The sequence below is a fragment of the Argiope bruennichi genome, chromosome 1 (assembly GCF_947563725.1).
Source record: "Argiope bruennichi chromosome 1, qqArgBrue1.1, whole genome shotgun sequence".
In the NCBI taxonomy this organism is placed as follows: Eukaryota; Metazoa; Arthropoda; class Arachnida; order Araneae; family Araneidae; genus Argiope; species Argiope bruennichi.
The window spans coordinates 101728948-101754477 of NC_079151.1; the positions used below are offsets into that span (position 1 = coordinate 101728948).

Sequence of the window (25530 nt, forward strand, 5' to 3'; positions counted from 1 at the left end):
TCAATATATTCATTATATTCTATTTGGTAATATTTCGTATTGATTTTTATCCTTTGATGGATGCATTTCAGATATAATTTTCCATTATTTGTCATTAGGATCAAACCATAATATAATTCATGTTTTGAAAGTGTTGTCCAGTTCAAAAGTTTTCAATTATATCTTCGAAGTTTGTTGACATCATTTCATCATCGATTCATTCATCGGACAGTTTCGACATCATTTTTAGCATTATGATATTATCAGGTGTAAAATATTTGTTCATCGAAAAATATTATTCTGCCAACACATACGCTTCTCTGTCGATGCAGTAATTTCTTTCATCGTTGTAACTTTTTTATTATTTGTGCTTTCAGTCATTTTATGAACTTTTTCGATTAAGTCGAAAAATCTAGATCTCCATTTCCAATAACTTAAATAGTTCTTTGATTCACGTTCTTTTCCGGCTAATTTATTGACAAAACATTTTGGATTTCTTCGCATCATTTCACTAATTCTTTTGTGAGTTAGTATGTACGAATTCATCGAAGACGATCGGACCTAAATGGATTTTTACAGTTATCGTTATTCAATAGTCATTTTTATTAAAACTAAGATATTTTAAATGCTTAAAATGTTTAGCTGCACAAAGTTAGTCCATAGTCAAATATCTTTTTTGATCTTTTGTTTCGGTCTTCTAATAATTCTAAAATTTTGCTTCATACAAAAAAAAAAAAAAAATCGTCTGCGTTAACAGAAAGCTGCCAGTTGAAGAACTAAATTGTATTGCCAAACGATTAAAACTAATTCGTACTTTCATTCAACAGGAAAAATATGATCAAATTCATACTTTTCTTGTTTTAAGTTTCACTACATTAAATAACTATTCTATATGTTCACGATTATATTCTTTTATATTATATATATATATATTGTCACGTAGATACTTTAGTATAGAATTTAATGATACACACACGAAGTAGAGCTAAATCAATTTATTAACTGAACACAGAACTGAGAATACAGTAACTGACAAATCTTCTGCTTTTATAATAGCAGAGAAAGTTCCAGAATACTCTTCTGGAGACAGTAAGAAAAGTCCAGAACATATATATATATATATATATATATATATATATATATATATAATTTGAATTTACTTTAATTCTGGCCTATTCCAAATTTTCGAAATATAGTATTTTTATTTTTTAATTCTAAATTTACTTTTTAGATGGATTTTTGATTTATTTTATATAAAATTTAATTACTTTATATAATAATCGAAGCACAATTTGTGGAGTTTTTGATTCATTTTCTTTAGGATAAAATTTTATTTAATAGTAATGACCATCACGATGTTTATAACCTAGAGGCTTTCTGAAAACAATTCAAATTTGTTTTAATTTATTCTTCAATTACAGCAATGAAATCATCTCTGTCAATTTGAATAATTATCTTAACAATAATCTTAACTGTTTGATTATTTTTTTAAACTTTTCAATTAATTAACTCGGTTTAAAATTTACTTTTTGTTTTCTAATACGAAGGTACTAGTAGGGTAAAATTAACTCGCTTTATTTTTAAATAATTACGCTTTATTTTTATTTACATTTTTAGTCTGGAATTTCAAATTATTTTTTATATTCGTTACATTTTATGTTTAATTATGATATATGATATAATTTTTTTATTCATTCAACTGAACACGCATTTTGTTCTATTCACCCAATTAATCGATAGACGAATTTTGATTACAATATATGTTTATCCTATTCTTTAATAAAATTAAATGCCTGGTATTTTGTATACAATTGTATTGCCTTACAATGTATTAAACTGTCGCAGCAAAAACGAAATTTATTATGAGCAGATTATTTAGTTGTTTTTTCGAATGCTTTTAATCTAAGAAGACGGGGACTGCTTTCATTTTTATGGTGGCTTATTAAATGTCAGATGAAAAAATTAACTTTAGTTATTTACAGTAGGAACATCTATATTGCCTCTATTTTTCTTAATCCATTAAACATTTCTATGTGAAAAGCAAGAGTCAAATTTTCGGGAAGATTCCTGTATTTTGATTCGAAGTGCTTCTCCTATAGAAAACAACTACATTATACAAAGTTTTCCTCTATTGCTAAAATTGTCTTGAATCAAAATTTTTTGAAAACCTACTTTGATGAGTTGATTGTAAAAATTCTTATAATTCGACTTTGATATGGCAAGTACTAAAATAAAGATCCCAAATTGAAAAGCTACAATAATTCTTCCCCCTCCCTAACGTTTGATATTACATTTATTTGTTTTTTTTAATGAATTCCATTTCTGGAATTTTATTCGCCCTACCCCTCTCCTCAACATTATTGAAATGGAACTTTTTATTTCCAATGTTACATTTATATAGCAACCGCAATTATTTATTTTTAATTATATATGGAATCCATATAAGATTTTGTTGTTTTTAACAGTAGCTAAAACAACAAATTACTTTAGTCGTTTTTCAGTTGCATTTTTTTCTGCAACTTAATTCTCTATTCTATCCCATATTTGATTCAGCATAGTTAAAACTAATAGTTAGCTGTTCTAATAAATTAGCCCTTAAACTAAACCAAAGCAAGTCAGAATTTTTGATTTCCAACCCAAGCAAGTAATTAACTGGTTTTATATTTTTTCACTTTGTGAAGACTCATATGTTGTTTTTTTTTGCTATCTACCCGGAGATAAAAAATCTATTTAAGGATACAATGGACATTGAAACCAAAATTTCGTACTTTTTGAGATATTGTTTTGAAATTTTCATGATAATTGTATTATATCAATCTAATGCTGCAAATAAAATTTCATCAAAATTCATGGATAACTTTTGATTATTTTGGTAAAAAAATGAAAAAATTATAGAATTTTAAATTGTTCCATGCGCATTAAATAAAAAACTAAAAACGACGAGAATATTATTTTATAGTTTATAGAATTATTGTTTTATAGATTTTAGGTGTAAAATTCACAATTTTACAATTTTCTTTTAAAATAAAATTTTGGCAAAATAAAAAAAAATCCTTTCATGATTTAAAAAATTCCATATTTTTACTTTCTGTTCAAAAACAAGATCTGAATGGGAGGAAAGAGAAAGAAGGAAGGAAAGAAAGAAAAGAAAAGAAAAGAAAAAGAGAACTTACTCTTCCATAGTGAATATTTACTGCATTCCAAACCCCCTTTTCTTGTAAATCGCATCTGTTCGAGAGAGGAAGGACCCCTCTAAATTCGGGGAAAATCTTACAATACCTATGTGGAAGAATTGGGGTGCGGTGGGGTCAATAGTAGGACCAGCTTTTAATGCCTGAAGGATTGCAACAGCTGTTCCCTTCGCACGGAATGTGAATTTTTTGTTCGATTTTTGCTCGACCTTCATATGTTCCGATGGTCTTCATATTTAACTCTTTTGTAGAGATAATTTGAAAGGAAAATAGATTATAAATGATGAATTGGAAATAAGACATTAGTTGAAAATGAAGTATGATAAAGCATAAATGTAACAAGCGATGAAAATGAAAATCTTTTAAGTTTTTTTTTTATCGTTTGTTTTTGGGGGGGGGGGTTATGCTTCGTTTATTTTTACCAGTAAATAAAATGCAGAAAGTTAATTTGCAATTTTAAACAGAAAAAATATCATTATTATTATAATTTACATTTATTTCGTAGAGAAATTAAAGAAAAGAGATTTTTACGATGTCACTATATTCGATATCGATTCGATGATATTTTATATTATAACAGCTATACTGCATTCTGTTTAAAAGCTATTTTGTATATTAAGGATTTAATGAATCTTTAAGCGCTATAAGTACTTAATGTTCATCAACCATTACGAGTTATTCTATGGTGAATCTGTATTTATAAAATATTCAAACATTATATATTTGTAATAATTTCTGTGGAGATTGTATAAGTTATTACAAAATTATTATTGTAATTCAGCAGTATAAAAAGTGATTTCGTGGAAAATATATATAGCATGGACCTTTTTATATTACAATATTCATATTTTAATAATACCTTAAGATTTAATATAAGCTTTATAGTTTTTCATCCCACATGTTCAAAATCTTCTAAAAATGTAAATTGTATTTGGAAATATTCATCAATGTAATTTGCAACATCGACGTCTTTCAAAGCCTTTCAATTACATATAATTGAGGAATTAATGAGTTAATAAACAATTTTTCTTTAAATTTATATTTATAATTAAAGAGAATATGTTTGCCTGTGTATTGGTGTTCTATAGAACAAACTGTTTGTTTGATATGGAATTTTTAAATTTAACGTAAATATCTAGTAGCGTAAGGAGGGTAATAAGCGCCCTGGGATTGATACTTTTTCTTCTCCAATCTATGTATATTATTCAATAAATATAGATTTAATAACTATCGAGATATGACATTTTTTCATCCCTTCATGATATTTTATTAAAAAAGGTGTTATGAATGCCGCATTGATGTTTCGTTAATATATTATTCTATAAGACTGGTACCCGCAGTATCAATCTCCCCTAGTCTCTCTCGCATATAAATGCCCCCGTCACTGTAATTGTGTGGCATCAACTAGAATTAAGGCGTTTGTTCAGTTTGAATGTTGTTGTTGTTTTTTAAATTTCTTAAATCTGTGACATTTAAAAATAGATTGTAAATTCTCTTACATGTTCAAATGTTAAGAAAATGACTGTACAGTAAAAAATAGATTAACTAACTAAAAATGCCCTCGTTATATACAATGTTTTATCTTTAATTTTAATAAAAATATTTTGGTACAAATATCTTTTTTTTTATTTAGCATAATTAGTATTAGCAATTTTTATTCTTCATTTTTCTGGTGCAATTTCTGGCATTGATTCCTGAATGTTGACGTGACCTCCGACACTATATGTTACTGTTTCTGTTATTAATTTCTGTTATTATGCGTAACCTCCTTTACTTAGTCATTTTTTTCATATTTTTCTACTAACTGAAGATACTAATCGTGATTCATTAGTAATAATGCAACTTCTTTTATTCGTTGCATTTAACATAAAATATAGTCTGTGATTTTGAAGTAAACATTGTAAAAAAAAATCTCGCTTTTATAATTAAAAATTTTAGAATTATCATTTTTGATTTTTTTAGGCAAATATAAAAAAATATTTTGGAACTATGACTACAATAATACGATCCCAAAGAGAAGAATTACATTTTACACTGAAAATGCAATTTCAAACCGTTATAAGAAAATTTTTGTGCGAAACTTTTCTATGCTGGATATTTCAAAGGCAATATATGCATGATGTTATTTGTGACCTTAAAAATTTTAATTCAAAACATTCGCAAAAACACAGACACGCATACGAAAATGATGTTTCACTAGTACAATAACAATTCAGGTGAAAAATACATTTCTGAATTACTTTTTATTTGAAATTCCTTTAAGTAAATTCTAACAGCAATTATGTCTTTTCGTTCGTTAATATATCCTTTTTAATTCATGCGTTAAATCAGTATTTGTTTACAGCACAGCATTTTTTTTCTTCTATCATACGCATTTGATTAAAATGTATCTTTGATGTTTCTGAATTTTTCTTTCATATATTTTTTTTTCGTTGATTTTATAAAATTTGGTTTTCAGACGAAAACTTTCGGTATTTTATTCTTATTATCTTAAAAATAATTCTCAAAAAAAAATTGAATAAAATACCAGTTTTTCCTGATACAGTAAGCATTAATATTCATTAACTAAATTAAGAAAAAAAATTTAAATTAAAATGAACTAAAGAGATTGAAAACGTCATAGCAAGATATCCTGCTTATATCTTCATAACAAAAAGCTCTATTACGATATCCATTAACTAAACAATGCATAATCAGTTCTAAAAGAACAAAGGTCATATAAAGAAATTTGATGAATTGTCTTTCGTATCTCTATCATTAATTATTTGTGATGTTGCAAAAGCGGAAATTAAAGGCTTATAAATAGAATAAGATTATATCAGAGATTATATTCAGTACAAAATGTCATCATGTATTAACTTGAAGAAACAACCTATTAATAATTTTCTATGTATTGATGGAAGGCATGTATATGCTGAAGTATTAAATTCAATCAATAGAATTATTATCTTCATAGAGGAAAGATTGACAACCAAATCAGATATCAATTCAAGAGTAATTTTTTAATTATCTATCATAAAACTACTTATCTAATGTGGAAAATAGTATCAGATTGGAAGTTTTCAGTTTTTATCATTTTTATAAACATTAAGCTTTAATCCGTTGTCATTCGAATAAATTTAGATAAAACTAAATTTTCTGGAAAAAAAATTGAATTGAATTCGTCTTTTAAGTATCTATTAAAAATGTCATAATTTTTTGATTACTTTTTAATTTATTAGCAAAATAAGCACTCTAAATTATATTTGCAAATCTTATAACTTTAAACAAGCAATTCTTGTGTGTGTGTGTATATATATATATATATATATCAAATTTTATATAAGGTTTTGTTTTTTAAGTTTACGTATATAGGTGTCTTTCCTGAAAAAACGCGATGTTAAGCACACACACACAAAAAAAAAAAAAACATTTTTTTTATAACTATTAGAACTTCTTACTGTCTGCTCTCGTGCTGACAATATCATACAGCGCCATTTGTTAAATTTTTATGGTACTTGCATTGTTGTCATAGGATAGTAACCAACCAGTACCTCAAAATGTTGTGAAATGGCGCTATATGATATTCGAATACGAACGTGTTCGACTCACATCCAAAAGCAACAATGCAATTAATGTGTTAACGAATTTGAATAACATGCTAAACTAAGTACATACATGATTTTTTAAAATTTAAATGACTAGTTCCTATGTACGAAAGATTGAAAAATATTCATTTGTAATTAGTGTGTGATTAGCATCTAATTATTTTCTCCGAGAAGAAAAATTTAGAAAAAAAAAAAAAAAAAACTGCCGACAGAAGCTTGGTTTTCTAGATACTTCTTTTATTTTGAATTACTGCTTGAAGTTTATATTTCCATGTTTTTTTTAATATCCTCAATCCAGTTTTAAAAGAGATATTAAACAATTTTCATTGAATCGGAGAAAAAAAATGAGAGCAAAAATAAAAGTAATATTTTTTTTTTTAGTAAGCCAAACGTTAAGGCAAAAACCTTTCATATTATGAAAAACATCCGACATCAAAACTTACGTTTAAGGAGGGAAAAAAAAAAAGGTTACGTCATTATTCGATCAGCAGGCATTTAGGCACATTCTAAAACTTGCTGAAGTGGAAAGATGGAAACAAAATTCTTCCACCGCCATAAATCACTCGTCCACTTTTACTACCATCGTTCTAAGCAGCATTCCCACTCTTGTTTTTTTTTCCAAAGTATTTCCTTTTTTCCCTAGTGTGGGTCATCGCTCGAACAGATTACGGTGACCAAACTCTCCCTCCTATAAATGATCCAAAACAAAAGGCGCAATCAACTGACCTTCGCCATCTCGAAAACCGGTTCCTGTCCACTGATGGAAAGACGCTCCATGCGTTTCCATGCACCTGACAGATCGTTTGGGAACCGGACGCCGGCGACTCGCCTCCCCCTAAAAAGAGCGTGGGTTTCACACATGCGAACAAGCACGATTCTTAGCTGGATATCAAGCACCATCTTATTCATGTTCACTTGATTAGTAATTAGTTAATGTGCACAGGTATGTAACACTTGTTTATCTATGTTGGCCGTTTGTTGTGAAAATGTGAATCTAATTATAGTTATAACTTCTTGTTAACAAATATGGATCTTATAACTGGAATAGCGTCATAGAAATTTGGATCTCTTGATCGCTGTTTTCAACATATGTTTTTAAAGGATCACTTTCGCCAATCTTGGCCCATATGATTTGATATGATTTTCCACGTTTAATGCGAATCTGTAAAATTTCCTGGTAAATGTTGTTTTGATCTACTCATTATAATGACATGTTGTTTTACTGATATTGTGATCACTTTTAACAGTATGTTTTAAGGGGATGCAATAATTTTGATAATTTGTATAGGTATGTGTGGTCACTAACTGTATTGATTATTTGCTGTCAGAATGTGAATAGTATTATTATTGTTATATCTTCTTGTTAACAAGTATGGATCATAATTGGGATAGCATCTTATCAAATTGCATGTCTTGATCGCTATTTTGGAAACATGTTTATAAAGAACCACTTTTGCCAATCTTGGTCCAAATGATTTTATATGGTTTTTCGTGTTTAGTGCAAATATATAAAATTTCCAAGAAAATGTGTGTTTGGATCTGCTCATTATCATGAGCTGTTATTGCCAAATATTGGTATTGTGATCACTTTCAGCGGTATGTGTAAGAGAGAGTAACTATTTTGTTATAAAAATAAATCATTATTATGATAACTTCTTACCAAATATGGATCGTATTATTCGGATACTACATTCTTAACAAATATGATTCGTTGATCGATTTTATAGATATACATGAAGGCATTACTTTTGTTATTTAAGATCTACATTATATTATAAGCTTTGTTAATTTGTGAAAATATGTAAAATTTCCAAGTAACTATGTATTGAGATCTGATAATTGCAATTGCCTAATGTTGTCAAATGTGAAACTTGTGTTCCCTTTTTGTAAAAAAGAACATTTTTACCTCTCTTGATCCTTAGATATTTTATAATTATGTTAGTTTATTGTTATCAAAATATGAATTATATTATTGTAATAGCATCTATCCAATTATGATCATTTTTATTAACATACATAACATACAAAAGGAAACCTACATTATCATTCACAACATAAATTATTTAATAAAGAATTCGCTGATTTGTGCAGATATTGAAACTTCTATTTTATAAAATGATCACTTTGTGTTACTTTATATTGAGTCCTGTAATCACTTTTTAGTATTATATAATGCAGTCACTTTTATTATCATTATTTTGCCACAAAAGATCTAAATTATTTGATAATCAATTTGTTGATTTATGTAAAAATTCAAAATTTTCCTCTATGGTTTTATTGTTATCATTACCAAGTCTTTTGTTGCCAATTATAGATCATGTAGTTCGTAACAGTGAAGTACGTTGTTCAGGGTTTTTAAAATTCTTTTTTCTTTCAAGGTTCCTTTTTTTAAATCATACTTTTGTGTACAAACACAAATTAACATGTATAAATGCTTAGACCCATCTGCATCGTTAAAAATACTTAATTGGTTGGAATTTCATTTAGGAAAGCATTGGCTCTACTATATTATTAAATCAAGGCATCAATTCAGAAAAATATGCATGATTGACGTAATTTTTTTATTTTTGTAAAAATGTATAATTGAATAGAATATAACTCATATTTTTCTCCTTGTTTATATTAAAATAAACACACATTTTTTTTTTATTGTTAATAAGTAAATTCTAGAAAATCATAGTGTTTTAAAAAATGTTAGCTTAAAATGAAATTCAAATAATTTCATATTATTAAATGTTAGCAGTTTAATATCCAGGTGAATTTGCAGAAATTTTTTTTAAAAAATTATCTATAATGATTTTAACAAAAAAATTAATAATAAGTACCATCTTACATCTTAATAATTAAGTACCATATATGAGAATTGTAGCTATCCTGTCATATCTTTAAAAAATTTCCTGCAGTTACATGCAAGCCATTCTATAAACACGCATATTTTCAAAAATTTTATAAAATATTCATTTTTTATAAATATACATAAAAACGCCAAACATAATATTTACATACATATTATTGAACGTTTCTTTAGTTGATTAATTTTTGAAAATTAACGAATTTGTGAGGTGTGTATTATTTTTATAATATAGCATTGTCACTCTCAAAAGCATATTTATACTAAATTTGGTACGTTATATATATATATATATAAACCGTAAATAAGTGATTTTAGTTCTTTCCTTACACAAATCTATTTTATTTTATTCTTCAATTATTAGAATATTATTTAGGAAATATTTTAGGGTTGTATTAGCTGAAAGAATTAAACGTAGCTTTCTGTATGTAGTATATGAAATTTTGGTTGATTTTTATCTCAATGAAAATTTTTCTTTTTTTAAGCATTTAAATAAAATTTTGAAGCAAAAAATTTTTTGAATTTTTTTTCTGTGCTTTAATTTTATTTTTTATAAAAACAAAACTAGAATTTTTAAGTCACTATCTGCTCAAAGCTATAGATATCGAAATTTTTTTTAGTAACCAATATTTAACAATAATCCATTTTTTTTAAAATCTTTTTCATTTTTATAACAATTTGGCCCTTTCTATACATCTAAGACCATCGAAAATCCCCTGAACGCAAACATAAGTATTTAGAAAGTGCTTACGTTTGAACATTGTTAAAATTGGTCATTAGTACTTCCTATCTATTCTTATAAAAGTTGAAAATTGTTGTATTTGCATTTTGAAACGATTATATTGCTGCATAAAGTCTTCACATTTCTGAGATTCTAAAATTTGATTCTCATAAAACAACTTCTAAATTTGGACCATAACTGGATCACATTAGTTAACTATGTAGGGTTATTTTATATTTTATTGATTCGCATAAAATATATAAAATGCTTTTCGTCGTATCTATAGAACTCCATCGTATCTATAGCACTATCTTTATTTATTTTACACCTCCAAAGGAAAGACAGCAAGAATAATATGTTCAGAGAATATTAACTTTTGTTAATATTCTAAGCATACAATTATTTCGGAAATCTATTCCCTATTCTTAAATAACTCCATTTTTTTTTTTTGAAAAATATATACGACAGTTTTATTTTAAGAAATTGGCAGTTTATTATCTTTAAATTACACTATAATTTCTTCTTGAATCAATATTCAGGAAAAGGATAAAATTTGCTTAAATAAAAACCTCGCAGGTCAATAAAAAATATTAATTCTTTTTCTTTTTTTGGCTATTAATTCTTTCTAAATTTAATCCCTTTTTTTAATATTGAAATGGAAATAAAGCTTTAAACAATTATTTAAAATTTTCACTGTGCCAAAAATGTTTAAGTATGTTTAGTTTAATTTTATTAACGCTCCATTTTAAAGCATCACTAAGGCTATTTTGGGATGCATCTCTTAGTTCTGAACTACTTTCAGATGACGAGGGCGACATCTGAGTTGGAACCCCTCTCTCCACAATTCCAACCACATCAGCGGGTGGACGTTTGGCCCCGATGAATTTAACGTGAACCAGATCCGTTTTCACGACGGTTCTTTGATGGGATCGGGTCTCGAAACTGATCCGTTTTCGATCAAAAAGGTTTAATATTTGTTGAACTTGGAATAGGAAAGGGGAGAAAAAATACTTGTAACATTTTAATCATTGATATGTTTTGTATGGTGAACTTAACCAGCCCCGGAATTTTTGTATCTTATAATTCAGGAATTCCGTCGATACATTTTGGCTGTTTATTTTCTTTACTTGTATTGAAAATATTTTTTTCATGATAATAAAAATATTTTTCTGACGATTCTTATTGTAATCATGATCAAGAATATAAATGTTTACCTGAAAGAATTAAATTGGAAAAAAAAAAAAAATCAATATCAGTTGATGCATTTTTTTTTTTCATGTTCTTATTTTATAACTGTATCATGAACTATTTATTACTTTGTATTATTACAGAAATTTATAATAATCTTATAAAATAGCATGAATTTTTTTTAATATTCTTTTAAATTCATTTCTTATATCGAGAGATATGTTTTATTTTATTTAATTAATTAATTATTATTTTTTTCTTTTTAGATTCCAAAATGATAACCCCCGAACGCAGAACGTTTATATCTTTGAACGTCATTAACTTCATATTCTATGCAGGTAAGATTTGAATTTTGACCTTGAAAATAATGAGGCGTCTCGAAAAAGATACAACCATTCAGTGTGTCCTTTTTCTTCATTCATAAATTCTGAAGAATAAAGAAAGCCATCTCAGAATTATTTATAAACTGGTTTCGAGATGCAAATATAATAAAACTGTATAACATTCTTTGTGAAAATATTTTAACAGAGAATGAAGAAAGAATCTTAATTTGGAATCAATGTATACTCTAAATCTCCAATTGGAGGATTTACTTATCGTTATTTATAGAATCAGTTGAGATCAGCCTCGAGCGTTTACGAAATGAAGCGAAATGTTATCTATATATAATATTATAAAAACACAAGAGAATTCAAAGTTTTATTATCGTAAAAGCTGAACCACATGCAAATCTTTGGATATGCAATTGAATGTTGAACTTTGATGTAAAATCGAAAAAGAAAAGAAATAGAAAAATGCGAATCTTTGCACATAGGCAATCCAAACACCAGCATTCCGAAGGATTGCAGACGCTAAAGTCAAATTTAATCACTTTGGTAAAAAACATTGATATTTCATTCAACGTATTATAAGACTGGTGCTTGACCTTGATTATGTATATTTCTTAAAATCTTTTTGCGTACTGTTTATCTTTTATACTTGACCATCTAAACATACAATTCTTTTTCTTTTTTTATTAATAATATTGAAATTCAACTTTTGAAACATTACACAAGTATTTAATTTCTTGAAACCTAAATTTAGATAAAGAAGAAAGATTTTTGTTTATATAAACGAAAAATGCAACTTTTTTACTATGCTTAATTTTATCATAATGTTTGCATGCAATTTCTGATTTAAGTGAATTGAAAGCCAATCAGATATGAAATGTTATTTTAAACCAGCGAGAATGATATTCCCGAATCATTTTGGCATATTCCGTATTAAATGTTCTATATGTCTCCCATCCCCAGTATCGAATTTATAGACCTTACGCATGGTCTCGAATGAGTCCTGCGCATGAGCGTTTTGTGCTCTGTAGTAAATTACAAAAAAAAAAAAGCGATATCTTTTTTTTGGGGGGGGGGATGGTTTTTTTTTCATCAACTGATTGAAACAAAATTTGCCACAATTATAATTTCAGTAAGAAGATTATATAACAAATTTCATTTATCTAAATTGTTTCGTTTTAGAGTTATGATGTAGATAATTCAAAAGTTCATATCAGTCGACCTGTAAGATTTTAAAACTGTATATCAAATTTAATCATCTAGCTTCTTTCTCTTTAGTTGTTATCGTGTTCATTTACATAGGAATAGACAAGCAGAATTTGATAGAAATTTACAAATTTATAATAAGACTCATACCAAATTTCATTTCCTTTTGATATTATACACATATTTGTGTATTATATATTTCATATTACATTCTTTTTGATAATATATTGCTAAAGCACTACGAATTGCGTTATATTATCTGAATATGAACTATCGTATCAGTGAAGGTTGTTCAATGTGTCTGAACGGAGCATAAAAGGGCAGGTAGAACAGATTGCAAGCAGAAACTACTGAATGTCATGCAATGAAAGCACTTATATCATGGTCTTTGAACAATGGTGGTGTAATTATAGGGAAATCTCACGCAACTCTGCAGTTAACAGGACTATTCATTGGAAACTTATTTTGACATAAAATCTGTATTAGGATCTCTTTGTATCTACTAGAACTTCTGAATGACTTGCCTGTTTTCAATCTTATTGTTAGGATGAGTGAAATTAAAAAGAAAAAAAAAAACTTAGAGAAATTGAAGGCGGAAGGATTCCCTTTGAAAACGTTTAGCCAAAAGGGAAATTGTTTATATATTTTAATGAAGAAAGTGAACTAATCTTGAAATCTAGCTTTATTTTAAAGACAGTTTTTAGAGCACTTAATTGTAAGTAACTTGAATTAATAAATATATTTTTCAACGACGAGAAAAATTTTAAAAATTTTTATGTTCCTTACTTTTTATTTGGGTGACATTATTGGCTGTTTTTGATTAACGTTCTTCTATGATTTATAAGTCATTCGGCCATACGGAAGGAGTTTTTCTTATTTAAAAATGATTATGGGATTACTCTGACTTATTTTTGTAAAATCATTATACACAGAATACAAAGGCTATCCAGCCAATGGAAGAGAAGAGCCTAAAGCGTTATCATTCTACAATATTTTTGATTAACGATTAGATTTATTTATTTGTTTATTATTGCCATAATTTTCAGTCAAATCATTTGTTCATTAGATATCCGTGAAAAATTTTCAGAGCTCTCGTCTTAAATGTAATACTTTAATACTCCAGCTTAAAGCGTTATCATTCTACAATATTTTAGATTAAGTGTTCGAATACTTTATTTATTTGTTTATTGCCATAATTTCCAATCAGATTCATTAGTTGAAACTTCGTTAGATAACCGTGAGAAATTTTCAGAGCTCTCGTCTTAAATGTAATACTTCAGCACTCTGAATTCTCATCTTCCAATGTTCTACAACAACAATCAATCTTTTAATGAACTTGTGAAGAAATATTCATATTGGCTTGGTAAATGTGCCAATAATTGTTTTGTGTAATCATTTTTATGTTTAGGAAATTAAATGAGATATATTTACTCATAATTCTTACTATCCTTTCCTTCATCCTTTTCTTAAAGAAATGAATCCAATTTATTTCTCCTTCCAGCTTTTTTTTAAAAAATCGTTTAATATTGTTTAGTGCTAGATTATTTTAACTTTTTCCACTCAGGACTTTTGTTTGGATGAAAAAATAATTTTTACGACACATTTTTTATAACTAAAATTTTCTCGGGATAAATTTTGGGATCATGATAGGAAATTTAAAAATATGTAAGAAAATCTAAATATTTTTGATTATATATTCAGAAAAATCAATTTAAAACAACTATTTAGAGAATAGTCAACAAAATCAACTGCTTTAGGTTATAATAATACTTTCAGAAACTCGAATCTAACCATAAAAAAACCGGTTGTTGAAATTCTAGAACTTTAAATCCAGTGGCAGATTTAGTGGCTTTAAACGATGCACATTACGAGGATTTTTCCTTTAAATAAACTGGTTAATTTAGTTCCACATATCAATGATATATTTTAGCTTAATAATTTTTATTTTATCGCCTTTATGAGAGTCTTTATTTTTATTAACCTTTTATGATTCAAGACTGTTCAACATCCACTTTTGTACACAATATTGTTGGAGCAGATTTTCGGTTTATAAAAATTCCAGTAAATAAGTGAACGTTCTTAGTGAAAATCTAAGAACTAACTATATTTCATAAATCATTAATATTAATTCACTATATTATAATTCATAGAATTTGTATTTTTTATAAACTTATTTATATAACAACTAGGGAAATAACGCTCTTTAATTGATCTGTTGCGACCTTCTCTCTGACTAACGGCCTAGGCAACTGCCTGTTAATGTTGCCAATGTTTAAATCTCATTTCATTTAGCAAATACATGAATCGAAGACTGATGATGAATAGAAATTGTGACATCTCTTTTGAATTAAAGCCACCTAGGAACACTTATGTAACACTTCTGCAAAAATTTTAGGTGAAAGTATCTCACATTTTTGTTTCGGTTAGAGGAGAACCAGGAAAACCTCCTATAGCTTACTTAATCTTAACAAGGAAGTCGTTGTTATTGACTATATTGGTATATCGATTTTTGAAGCTAAAAATCTCATTCCGATGTTAAGACCCAAAACTTTCTTCCTCCGATTTTTATTATGACATATTTTAATGTGGGCTATTGTTAAATTAGTGATTAATTTTGCTCAATTTCTTAACCAGTAATCTTATTCAAAATGCTTAATTTTTCTCTTGTCAATATATGAAAAATATTGGTCAAATTACTCTTGGTTTCATTCTGGCGGCTGAAAGGCATTCAAAATACATGTTTTTCATGATAATTTCTGTAAAAATGTTAGATTCCGGTCAAAGATCTATATTTCGTAACTATTGTTCTCTAATGTTATGCAAGTCATGTACGGTCTTACGCAAAACCCATAATTTTATGCAAAGGAAGGGGAGGGGTGAATTCTTAATTGAAGAGTATGCAAGAAAATTCGAGGAGACTACTCCGGCTGTTTCTTTTCTTTTTATATACTCATCCCTCAATATCGAACATGAATTATTATAACCCCCAAAAATATATGTTTTAATAATCTGTACAACCCCTCAATATTTTCCATTTGACCTTAGAATCTCTGCATAATTCTCAACATCTTTTAGAACATTTTTTAATTTTAGAGTATTCACTTATTCTTAACAGTTAGATAATAGTCCTGCATTGCTGCCTCATCGCGGCTGGGGAGTGTTCATAGGCGGAATGGGCGAAGTACGTCGGGAGAGTATTCTCCTGGTAGGGTCACCCAAGGCGTGAAGGCCATTCCATTATGCTCAGCTAATGCAATGCAGGCATGAGGCAAAGTCAGACTTCAGCCTTTGGTGCCTCTAGGTCCTTGACTTCTTGAAGCTGCATTTCAAGCCCTTTTATCATGATGACGATGTCGTGTCCGCGTTACCACGGAAAAGGGATGCAGTAGCTTCTGAAGGTAAAGACCCCAGAGCACCCCAGGGCAGAAGTCTGACTTCTAGCTCGTATGAAGATGACACACACACACTTTCGCTTGCATAACCCCTTTTTGCATAGGAACACATTCACACACCTCACAGATGAAGAACAACCATGCCCGATCCGGGATTCGAATCCGGGATGCCCAGATCACGGGAAAGATGTGCTGCCCCTACGCCAGGACGCCGGCACCCTTTTATCATGTCTCGTCGATTAATCGGTTTCAATAAAAGCCAGATGTTCTCGTGTCCTGAGGCTGTGCTACATTGTTTGAAGGCATTCGGGCTCATGGACCTGGTTTGATGTTACTGTGGACCAGGTGGGATAAGCCACAACAACAACAGTTAGATAATAAGTTATTGGATCAAGTATCCTGTGCATGAATTTGTATTAAATACAAGACTCTTTTTTCCTAGGTATCTCCTGCATCATGCCATTCCTGAGCTTGCATTTGCGTTCCATAGGCCTGACATTATGGCACATCATTTGGGTACAGGTGGCTTCTGGTCTTATCTGCATCTTGATCCCGTTACTGGTGGGGACGCTGGCAGAGAGAAGAACCAGCTCTCCCAGGAAATATCTTTACAAAATCTGCTTTTCTGTGTCTTTATTCATCGCCATCTTTGGATACACAGCTCTATTAGCTGTGCCCAAGATTCAGCGCATCTACAGACAACCCCAGATAGATTTCGACTGCTCGTCGCCAATGAATGCAGTTGTCAATCTCGAAAAATGCGCCAATTATGAGACTTGCGGCGATGTGGCTGAGTCATGGTCATCGGACGCACAATTTAGGTGAGTAGAACAGTGAGAGTCATGATAAATGTAGAACATTATGGCAGATAATATTCGCAAACGACCGACGATGAATGTTGCGAAAACTTAAAGGGGGTTTTTCAGGACTTTATTAATTACATGTAACTATATTTTTAAAAAATTAAAAATTTAACTTTCAGTTTTTTTTAAGTCGAGTTCAGAATTTTGATTCAGGCCTAAAATTTTGGTTAAAAGAAAATATATCAAAAACATGCTCAACTAGCGCATTAAATTCGTGAGTTATCAGGTTCAAATGCAGGATGGAGATACAGACAGACTCTTGATATGATGACAGATTTTACTGAAGACATATATACATCGTCAATTCTGGTGACGAAACTCTATACCAAATTGTATCCAAATAATTCTAATGTTTTTAACTTGTCATGTTCTCATGAACACGGATCAGGATACAAACAGACTTCTTGTTGGCGAATACCGTTCAAAATTTTATATAATATTAAAATTCCCGATCATTTTGTTGAAAATATCACATAGCCAGATAATTTCATCTTTTTATGTCTTTACTGTAATGAATTATCAAGTTAATACATAAGTATACTAACGTAGCGAATGATCCACCTTTTACCATCCCTGAAATTGATTCTGTTATAAGAAAATTGAAATTAAAAAAGTCTCCTGGTCCGGACTCTATACCTAACGAAGTTATCAAGAAATTACACGAAATGCACCCCGATCTTTTCTTAAAACTTTTTAACTCATGTCTTCGTCTCAAGATTTTCCCCCGCTGTTGGAAGAAAGCTAGAGTTATTCTGATTCCCAAAAATAACGATGTCTGTATCCCGCATTTAGACAACCTAAGATGTATCAGTTTACTGTCAACTTTGGGTAAATGTTTTGAAAGACTTATTGTCAACAGATTAGCTTGGCGTTTGCACAAGGATAATTATTTAAATAAAAATCAGTTTGGTTTTATGCCTCAAAAGTGCACTGAAGATGCTTTGTTGAATCTTAATAAATTTGTTTTAAACGGAAAAAAGAAAAACCTTCATACAATCCTGGTTTTCTTGGATATTAAAGGTGCTTTTGATAATGCTTGGTGGCCTGCTATTATGGATCTATTAAAAGGAGCAAACATCCCTGACAATTTATTTGCCGTCATTTCTAGCTTCTTGAAGGATAGAACTGCAAGCTTGTCCTTAGGTCACTCCTCAAAGGAGAGGGTTTTACAAAGGGGGTGTCCTCAGGGATCTGTTTCTGGGCCTTTTCTCTGGAATATTATTATAAATGATTTATTGGAAAAAATCACAGCTTTCTCTTCTTGTGAAACGATTGCTTTTGCTGATGACTTGCTTCTTTGTTTTCAAGGAAAATCATTTCACGATACAAGCAGACAAGCACAGATTACTCTTGATTTTGTATTGAACTGGGCAAAGAACCATAAATTAGAGTTCAACGCCATCAAGTCAAAAGTAATGGTCTTGGAGAGGAGAGAGAACCACGTTCGTAATAGTAACCTCACCCTTAATGGAATTCCTCTTTGCTATGTGAAGGAATTAAAATATCTTGGAATTATCCTTGACAGTAAATTCTCTTGGAAGCAACATATTTTACATCTTTCAAATAAATGTGAAAAAATTCTGTTTGGTCTTAGTAGAGTTGCCAGAAATAGTTTTGGTCTCAAATCTAATGTCTCATCCCTCATCTACAAACAAGGTATTGTACCATTTATTTGTTACGGTTCTCGAGTCTGGGGTACTGCTCTGAAGAAAAAAATAAATTGTCGGCTCTTGAGGAAAATTCAAAGGAGAATGCTGCTACGAGTTATTTCTGGGTATCGAACGATATCTTATGAAGCTGTATTTTCTATCTATGGCTTTCCACCTATTGACATCTTTATAAACCATAGTAATGAATTCAAGAACGCAGCGAAGAACCTGGCCCATAAGAATCTAGATGATTTCCTTCAAATTTCTCAACTTCCCCATCCTGCTGAAAGATTTCCTCTTAATTTAATTAGTTATCATAATAATATCGAAGACAACTTTCCCGTTGTCTGTTTTACAGATGGTAGTAAAATTAACAAAAAGGTTGGGCTTGCATTTGTTGTTTTCCAAGATAATATTGAAACTGAAACTCATCAATTCAGAATAAGAGATGAATGCAGTGTTTTTCAGGCTGAATTGCTTTGCATAGCTCAAGCAGTTTCTTGGATTTGTGACAATGAAAACCTTTCATCAAAGTTCTTAATTTGCAGCGACTCCCTTTCATCTTTACACGCCTTAAATAACATCGATTCCCTAAACCAAATAATTGTTAAAACACAATCCAACCTGAGTCATCTTCAAGGCAGAGGTGTGCAAGTTTCCTTTTCTTTTGTTAGAGGTCATACAGGAATCTATGGCAATGAACGCGCCGACTGGCTTGCCAAAGAGGCGACAAAACTAGCTAATTTCATTCCTATGAGCATTCCGAAATCTTATTTAAGGAATGTCTTTAAAGATAAAGTTATATCCGAATGGAATACTTTATATCAAGCATCGACTAATGCGCAGCTCACTAAGGAATTTATTCCATCCATACAGAGACGCCTAAAGGCTAACAACTACTTTGAGTCGAATTTTAAGCTTATCCAGTTTCTGACTGGGCATGGAAACTTTAAAGCATATTTAAAACGATTCAATTTGTCGCCGACTGATAGGTGTTCGTGCTACAGTGGTGCAGTCCAGGATGTCAAGCATTTGATATTTGAATGCACCAAGTTTATTCCGGAAAGACGAAAACTCAAGAACTGCCTTCGAAAGAACAATATAGCTTGGCCTCCTCATTTATCTGCCTTTGTACAGTGTAAATCATCTTTCATTTCCTTTTGTACATATATCAATAGTATTTTTCCACGTATGATTTAAACTTTACTTTAGTGTGTTTGCCTACATATATTTGCATATATACTTTTGTATTTGTATATTTTATTTGATCATGCTTATTCAATTGTTTTATATCATTTACTGTATGTTTCTGTTACTATGTGAGCAATTTTGTTTCATTTTGCTTTTGTTTGTGTATCTACTTGTTTTCCCCTATTTTTCTTTCTTCTATTTTTGCATTTGTACCTGCGACCTTATATTTGAAATTTACTTTACTGTCGATTGCGTACTAACTTACATCTGTAAGCCTTGTGGTATACTTGTTGGCACACAAGGAGTTTAAACGTAGAGAACAAAAAAAAAAAAAAAAAAAAAATACATAAGTAAACATTATTCCAAAAACAGTTTTTCCTTTCTTTCTTTATCTCACAGAAGTTTAAAACGAAGATATACGTCGAAATCTCTAGGCAGAATTTTATGGCAAGTACAATACTTTCTTTTAATATATCTTGAATGGGTTTGATTTGATTTCATGGAGTTTACCGGCGATAAAACCCTTTCTGATTATGTAGTGCCAACCTTACAAATGATTCATAAAAAAAATATAATTCATAAAAAAAAAAAACGTATGATTATATTTTAAAAGGTTAATTTAAAATTCTGTTCAATGTCATAAATATACTATTTCCTAATCTGCATTAAAAAAAACTTGTGTAGGTTTTGAAATATAACATGAAAAAAATGAACAATATTCATATCAGATAGAAGAAATCAATAATTTTTAGAAAGATGAAGAGTGGGAAAAAATTAAAAAAGTTTTTTTTTTTTTTTTTTATATTTTATATTCAAATTATTACATTTGTAGAACCCAAAGAATATTTATTTAGCACTTCGTTTCTACTATCTTATTTAAATCAAACAGCCTTGAAACACGCCTCTTTCTAATATATAGAAAAATTAATCCTATTTTATACCTCCAGGTGTTTTTGAATGACATTTCGACGGATATTATTTGCATAAGAATGAAGCCGCTTTGCACGCAAAGCGTAATCATCTGTCATTGAAGAATTTAGATGCTTCTTTGAATTCAAAATTCACTTCCATCTCCAACATTTGTTAGTTTCCTTTTTTATTCTGTGTTTCACTTGAAGACAATATAATGGGACCGGAAATAATTAAACATGGTTAAGATGGCATTGACGTAGTTTTTCAAGTATGTTGAATCAACATATAATGAAAGGGAATTTTAATAGTTCCGGCTTTCTGTTTTCGAAATTCACGTTCCACTTATTTACAACTTTTTACAGATACTTTAACTTTACATTTATATAAACGCCTATCGTGTTTAAGTTGCGCAAAAGTGTTAATCGTTATGATAGATTTAGTGAGAAACTTCGATGCAATTTAACATGTGCGTTAAATCAACTTATTCCCATTTTGTTCGAAAATATTAAGTATGAGCTACAATCAATTTATAAATTTTACAAAATTATAACAATAACTTTCATATTAGAGTGAATGCATTTAATTGCATTTGATTATTTTATAGCTAGATTATTTTTCTTTTTGTTTTGTTTGATAAATGAGCCGAATTTATTTCATTTACACATCAGCAAATATAGCATTGATTTGCATCTTATCTACCGAAATATTTACTCAAATTATTCAAAAAAAGATGAGGTCTGACGATTGTAGTGCATAAATAAATAGGAATAAAAAGTCTTTAAAACATGAATCAGACCTGAAAACTTTATCACGGGTCACCTTCGAATAGAAAATTCAAACTAAGACTTTTTTTTTCTGCCTGTCTTTTAAAAATTAACCCTTTATGATCCGAAAATTCCAAGAAATTAAAGTTTCAGAAGAGAAAATATACCTAGGTAAATTAAATATAGTACAAAAGAAAACAAAATTACAAATATTAAGAAATTCAAACAGTAAAATCCAAAAATTTAAATAAATACAGAAATGATAAAATAACATTATTTTAGAAATATTTTAGAAAATGGAATAATTAATCTAAATAATTAAGGATTGAAATATCAAGTAACAAACTTAGTTAAAATATCCGCAGTTTAGAGAAAATACACTTGCAGAAATATATGCCATTTTTATCGCCACTACTTTTTCGACGTTTGAGATTGCCATTAAAAAAATTTCTTTCTATACAATTTTATTCTAATTTCTACTAGAGTGAAGCTCAAGCAAACAATATTCGGTTTAGTTTTTATAACTCTCATACAAATAAAACTGTATGAATAAGGACATAGAAGTTTTTATTGATTAGAAACTTAATTGCTATATAGTACATTTACTTTAATATAGGCTAATTACTTTTAAATGACATTAAAATAAGTCATCTAAGATTTTAATCATGATTAACTATCATTGGATTCGTAATATTGGCTTTCACGAATTTCCATAAATTTACTTTGATATTCATATAGGATGTGGAGTCTTTCTTTACCTTCACACACCTCACAGATAGAACACAGATGAAGAACAATCATGCCCGAACCGGGATTCGAAACCAAGGACGCCCAGATCACGGGGAAGATGCGCTAACCCTATGCTAATTTTATTAATAAATCAAGATATAAAACCAAATACATTTTTGAAATACAGAAATAATTCTAATGGAGTTATTTATTCTTATATGGCAATCAACCTTTATAATCATAATTTCATAAAATTTATTACCTTTTTTCCACAATAAATAGCGGGTTTTATATCATTTACTGCAACGGTTATTTCAATCAAATTAACTGAATAAAAATGTGAAGCTGCATTACTATGTAGTTATAATTTTAATTTAATTTTTTTATATTATCGCACATTTCTTTTTTATAATTCTTTTTCTCACCTTTTAATGATACTAAGACTCCATATATTTGGGTGTTTGAACTAATATTTTAATACCTTTTTTTCTAATAAAGATTAATCCTTTATAATAACATTTGAAAAACAAATCCTATTTATCTGCATACAAAAATTGTAGGACTTTTGCGAGCAATTTCTTATAAATAAATCTTATCCTACTTTTTTTAACATTTCAGACTTTCACATTGCCGTTTCAAATACAAAGGCAGTGAAGACATGAAAATGAGTCCCCCAGATCCTTCAAATCCTCTACAGATGTGTTTCCGAACGACTGGCAACACAACCCATCACTGCCTCGTATACGATCCACAAGTAAGGGAGAACCCTACCATAGAATTTTCCTCTGATTTGACAACATGGCAGTTTACAGAATACAGAAACGTGTCAGCAAAAGAATTCTCATTTTCAGAAGTAAACTCAGTGTCATCACCCATGAGTATCTGCAATTACGTTCCAGCAACAAGTGGAACCGTCATCAAAGTGAATGGTAGATATCACGATGCAGTTACTTGTCAACGCTCTCTGAACGATAGGATCGAAGGCATCCGGTGTGTGCTGCATTTGCAAACTGTTGATGGTAAGAAATCGCCGTGCTTTGATATATCCGGAGATTTGTCCACAACTTTTTGGGCTTGTTTGGGACTTAGAGCCACGGCAGATGCTTTCTTCATTTGTGCTTTCTGTCTTTTGGAAGGAGTGACCCTGCGTACAATTCAAAGTAAGAAAATGAAAATTAGCTTCTATAACTACTTTTATATTTGTTCATAAATGTTTCGTTCTTTTGTTCTTTCTTTATACTTTACTGATAGTATAATCAAGTATTATTATGATTCCTAAAACGCACACAACGACGACGTTCAACTGAAGTGTTTCGTGAAATATACACAAATTATCAGTCGTTTCGTAAAATATACACAAATTGTCAGATTGAAATGTCAGTCGTTTTTCCATTTATTCTGGTAAATAATTTATTTCATTAATTTTCATTTACTTAGTATAAGTACCGCTGAAAAGGATTGCAATAACAGCACTTTCTGTCTCATTGTATGAGCATAGACATTTTCACCATTCTCTTAAGATATAACTTGTAGATGTGCATATCATAATAGAGTTTGATATGTGCGGTAATAATAGTTACATATTTTGTAGATTCATGAATATCTGAGATGAATCGCAAAAGAGGCTTGATATTTCCGCGGAAAACTTTTTCTTCTGATGTTACCTAAGTAAAACATTTGATTGAAATAACAGTAAATATTTCGAAAACGTTCATTGAAATGCTCCGGATGTTACAAGCTGATAGAAGAGGCTGTATAATTTTCCATTTGCTGGATTGCTATTTTTCTATAAAATTATCGAAGTATCCGCTCCTGAAGACAAGACTTTATGACCAGGCCGCAGTTGGCCTTGGGAACTGTGATGAAACAATATATAAGCTAACTTTATTATATTTTCAAAAATTTTTGTATTAATGACAAGAAAGGAGACTGTAATTAAAATATAATCAGGCGGAGTGGTGTTTCTCAAAACTTTCTCCCATACTCTCTAAGAATGGTGTTATACCAGAGAACGCTTGGTATTAGCGTATGATAGTTAAAGAAATATTAATCTTTGTTGGGAATTTAGTATATTTACTGAAACTATCATGTCATGCTTGGTGAGTTATTTGGCGATTATTCCCTGGCATGCTGTTAATAGTATCAGAAAATCAAATTTGTATTTTAGATGCGTTTTTTCCAACTGATTGAAACAAAACAACACATGTAGTCATAAATCGGCATACCAAACTTGTTGTTTATGATGGCACTTGCCATGGACCAGCTCGCTGACTAAGTCAACGACTTTAAGCCAAGGGAGCTCTTGTTTTAGTAGCGCCAACTAGGACCAAGAGTAGGTGTTAGCTACTCACGCATCACATTCGCTTGCACAATCCTTTTTTACAGGGGAGCACATTCACATGTCTCAACAGATAGAACGGATGAAGAACAATCATGTCCGAACCGGGACTCAAACCCAAGACGCCCAAGTCACGGGGAAGACGCGTTACCCCTATGCCAGGACGGCGGCTCATACTAAATTTGATATATTTAAGTCATTGCATCTTTAAGTTTACATGTTTCTAGAAGTACGTGCCAACAGATGGTCAACCCATAGTTAAATTTGGCTCAAAATTTGATGGGTGTCTAGACTATAGATGTTAATTCTGTGTATCGAATTTTATGCATCTAGCTCTCTTCGTTTTGTCGTTATAGTGTTAAATTATATTCGAACAGTCGGGCAGACAGACTTCCTCTGATCAGAGTTTACTCAAAATTTGATAGAAATGTACAAATTTGATGTCAAATTTCTATCGTTTATCTCAAAAAGTTTTTGAGTGATCTTTGATCTTGAGATTCGACAAAATCTCGAGTTCGAATTTTTTGACGCTTACTATACTTTCTTTATACTACGTGTACGAGAAAATAAAAAATCTATTTCTTTAGTAACTAATGAAAGTCTATTTTTCACAATTCATTTTTAATAAATTATTATTTTT

The 25530-nt window shown here is 29.7% G+C and overlaps 1 protein-coding gene across 1 annotated transcript in view; it reads left to right on the forward strand.

Moving 5' to 3' along the window:
- Window positions 1-7567: 7567 nt before the first annotated feature.
- Window positions 7568-25530, forward strand: part of LOC129970947 (uncharacterized) — a 39785-nt gene continuing 21822 nt past the window's right edge. Inside the window, exons 1-4 of the mRNA XM_056084501.1 lie at window positions 7568-7700; window positions 11784-11855; window positions 16887-17265; window positions 23171-23712. Coding sequence (XP_055940476.1) covers window positions 7691-7700; window positions 11784-11855; window positions 16887-17265; window positions 23171-23712 — 1003 coding nt within the window. The 5' untranslated portion in view covers window positions 7568-7690. The remainder of the gene's footprint in view (window positions 7701-11783; window positions 11856-16886; window positions 17266-23170; window positions 23713-25530) is intronic.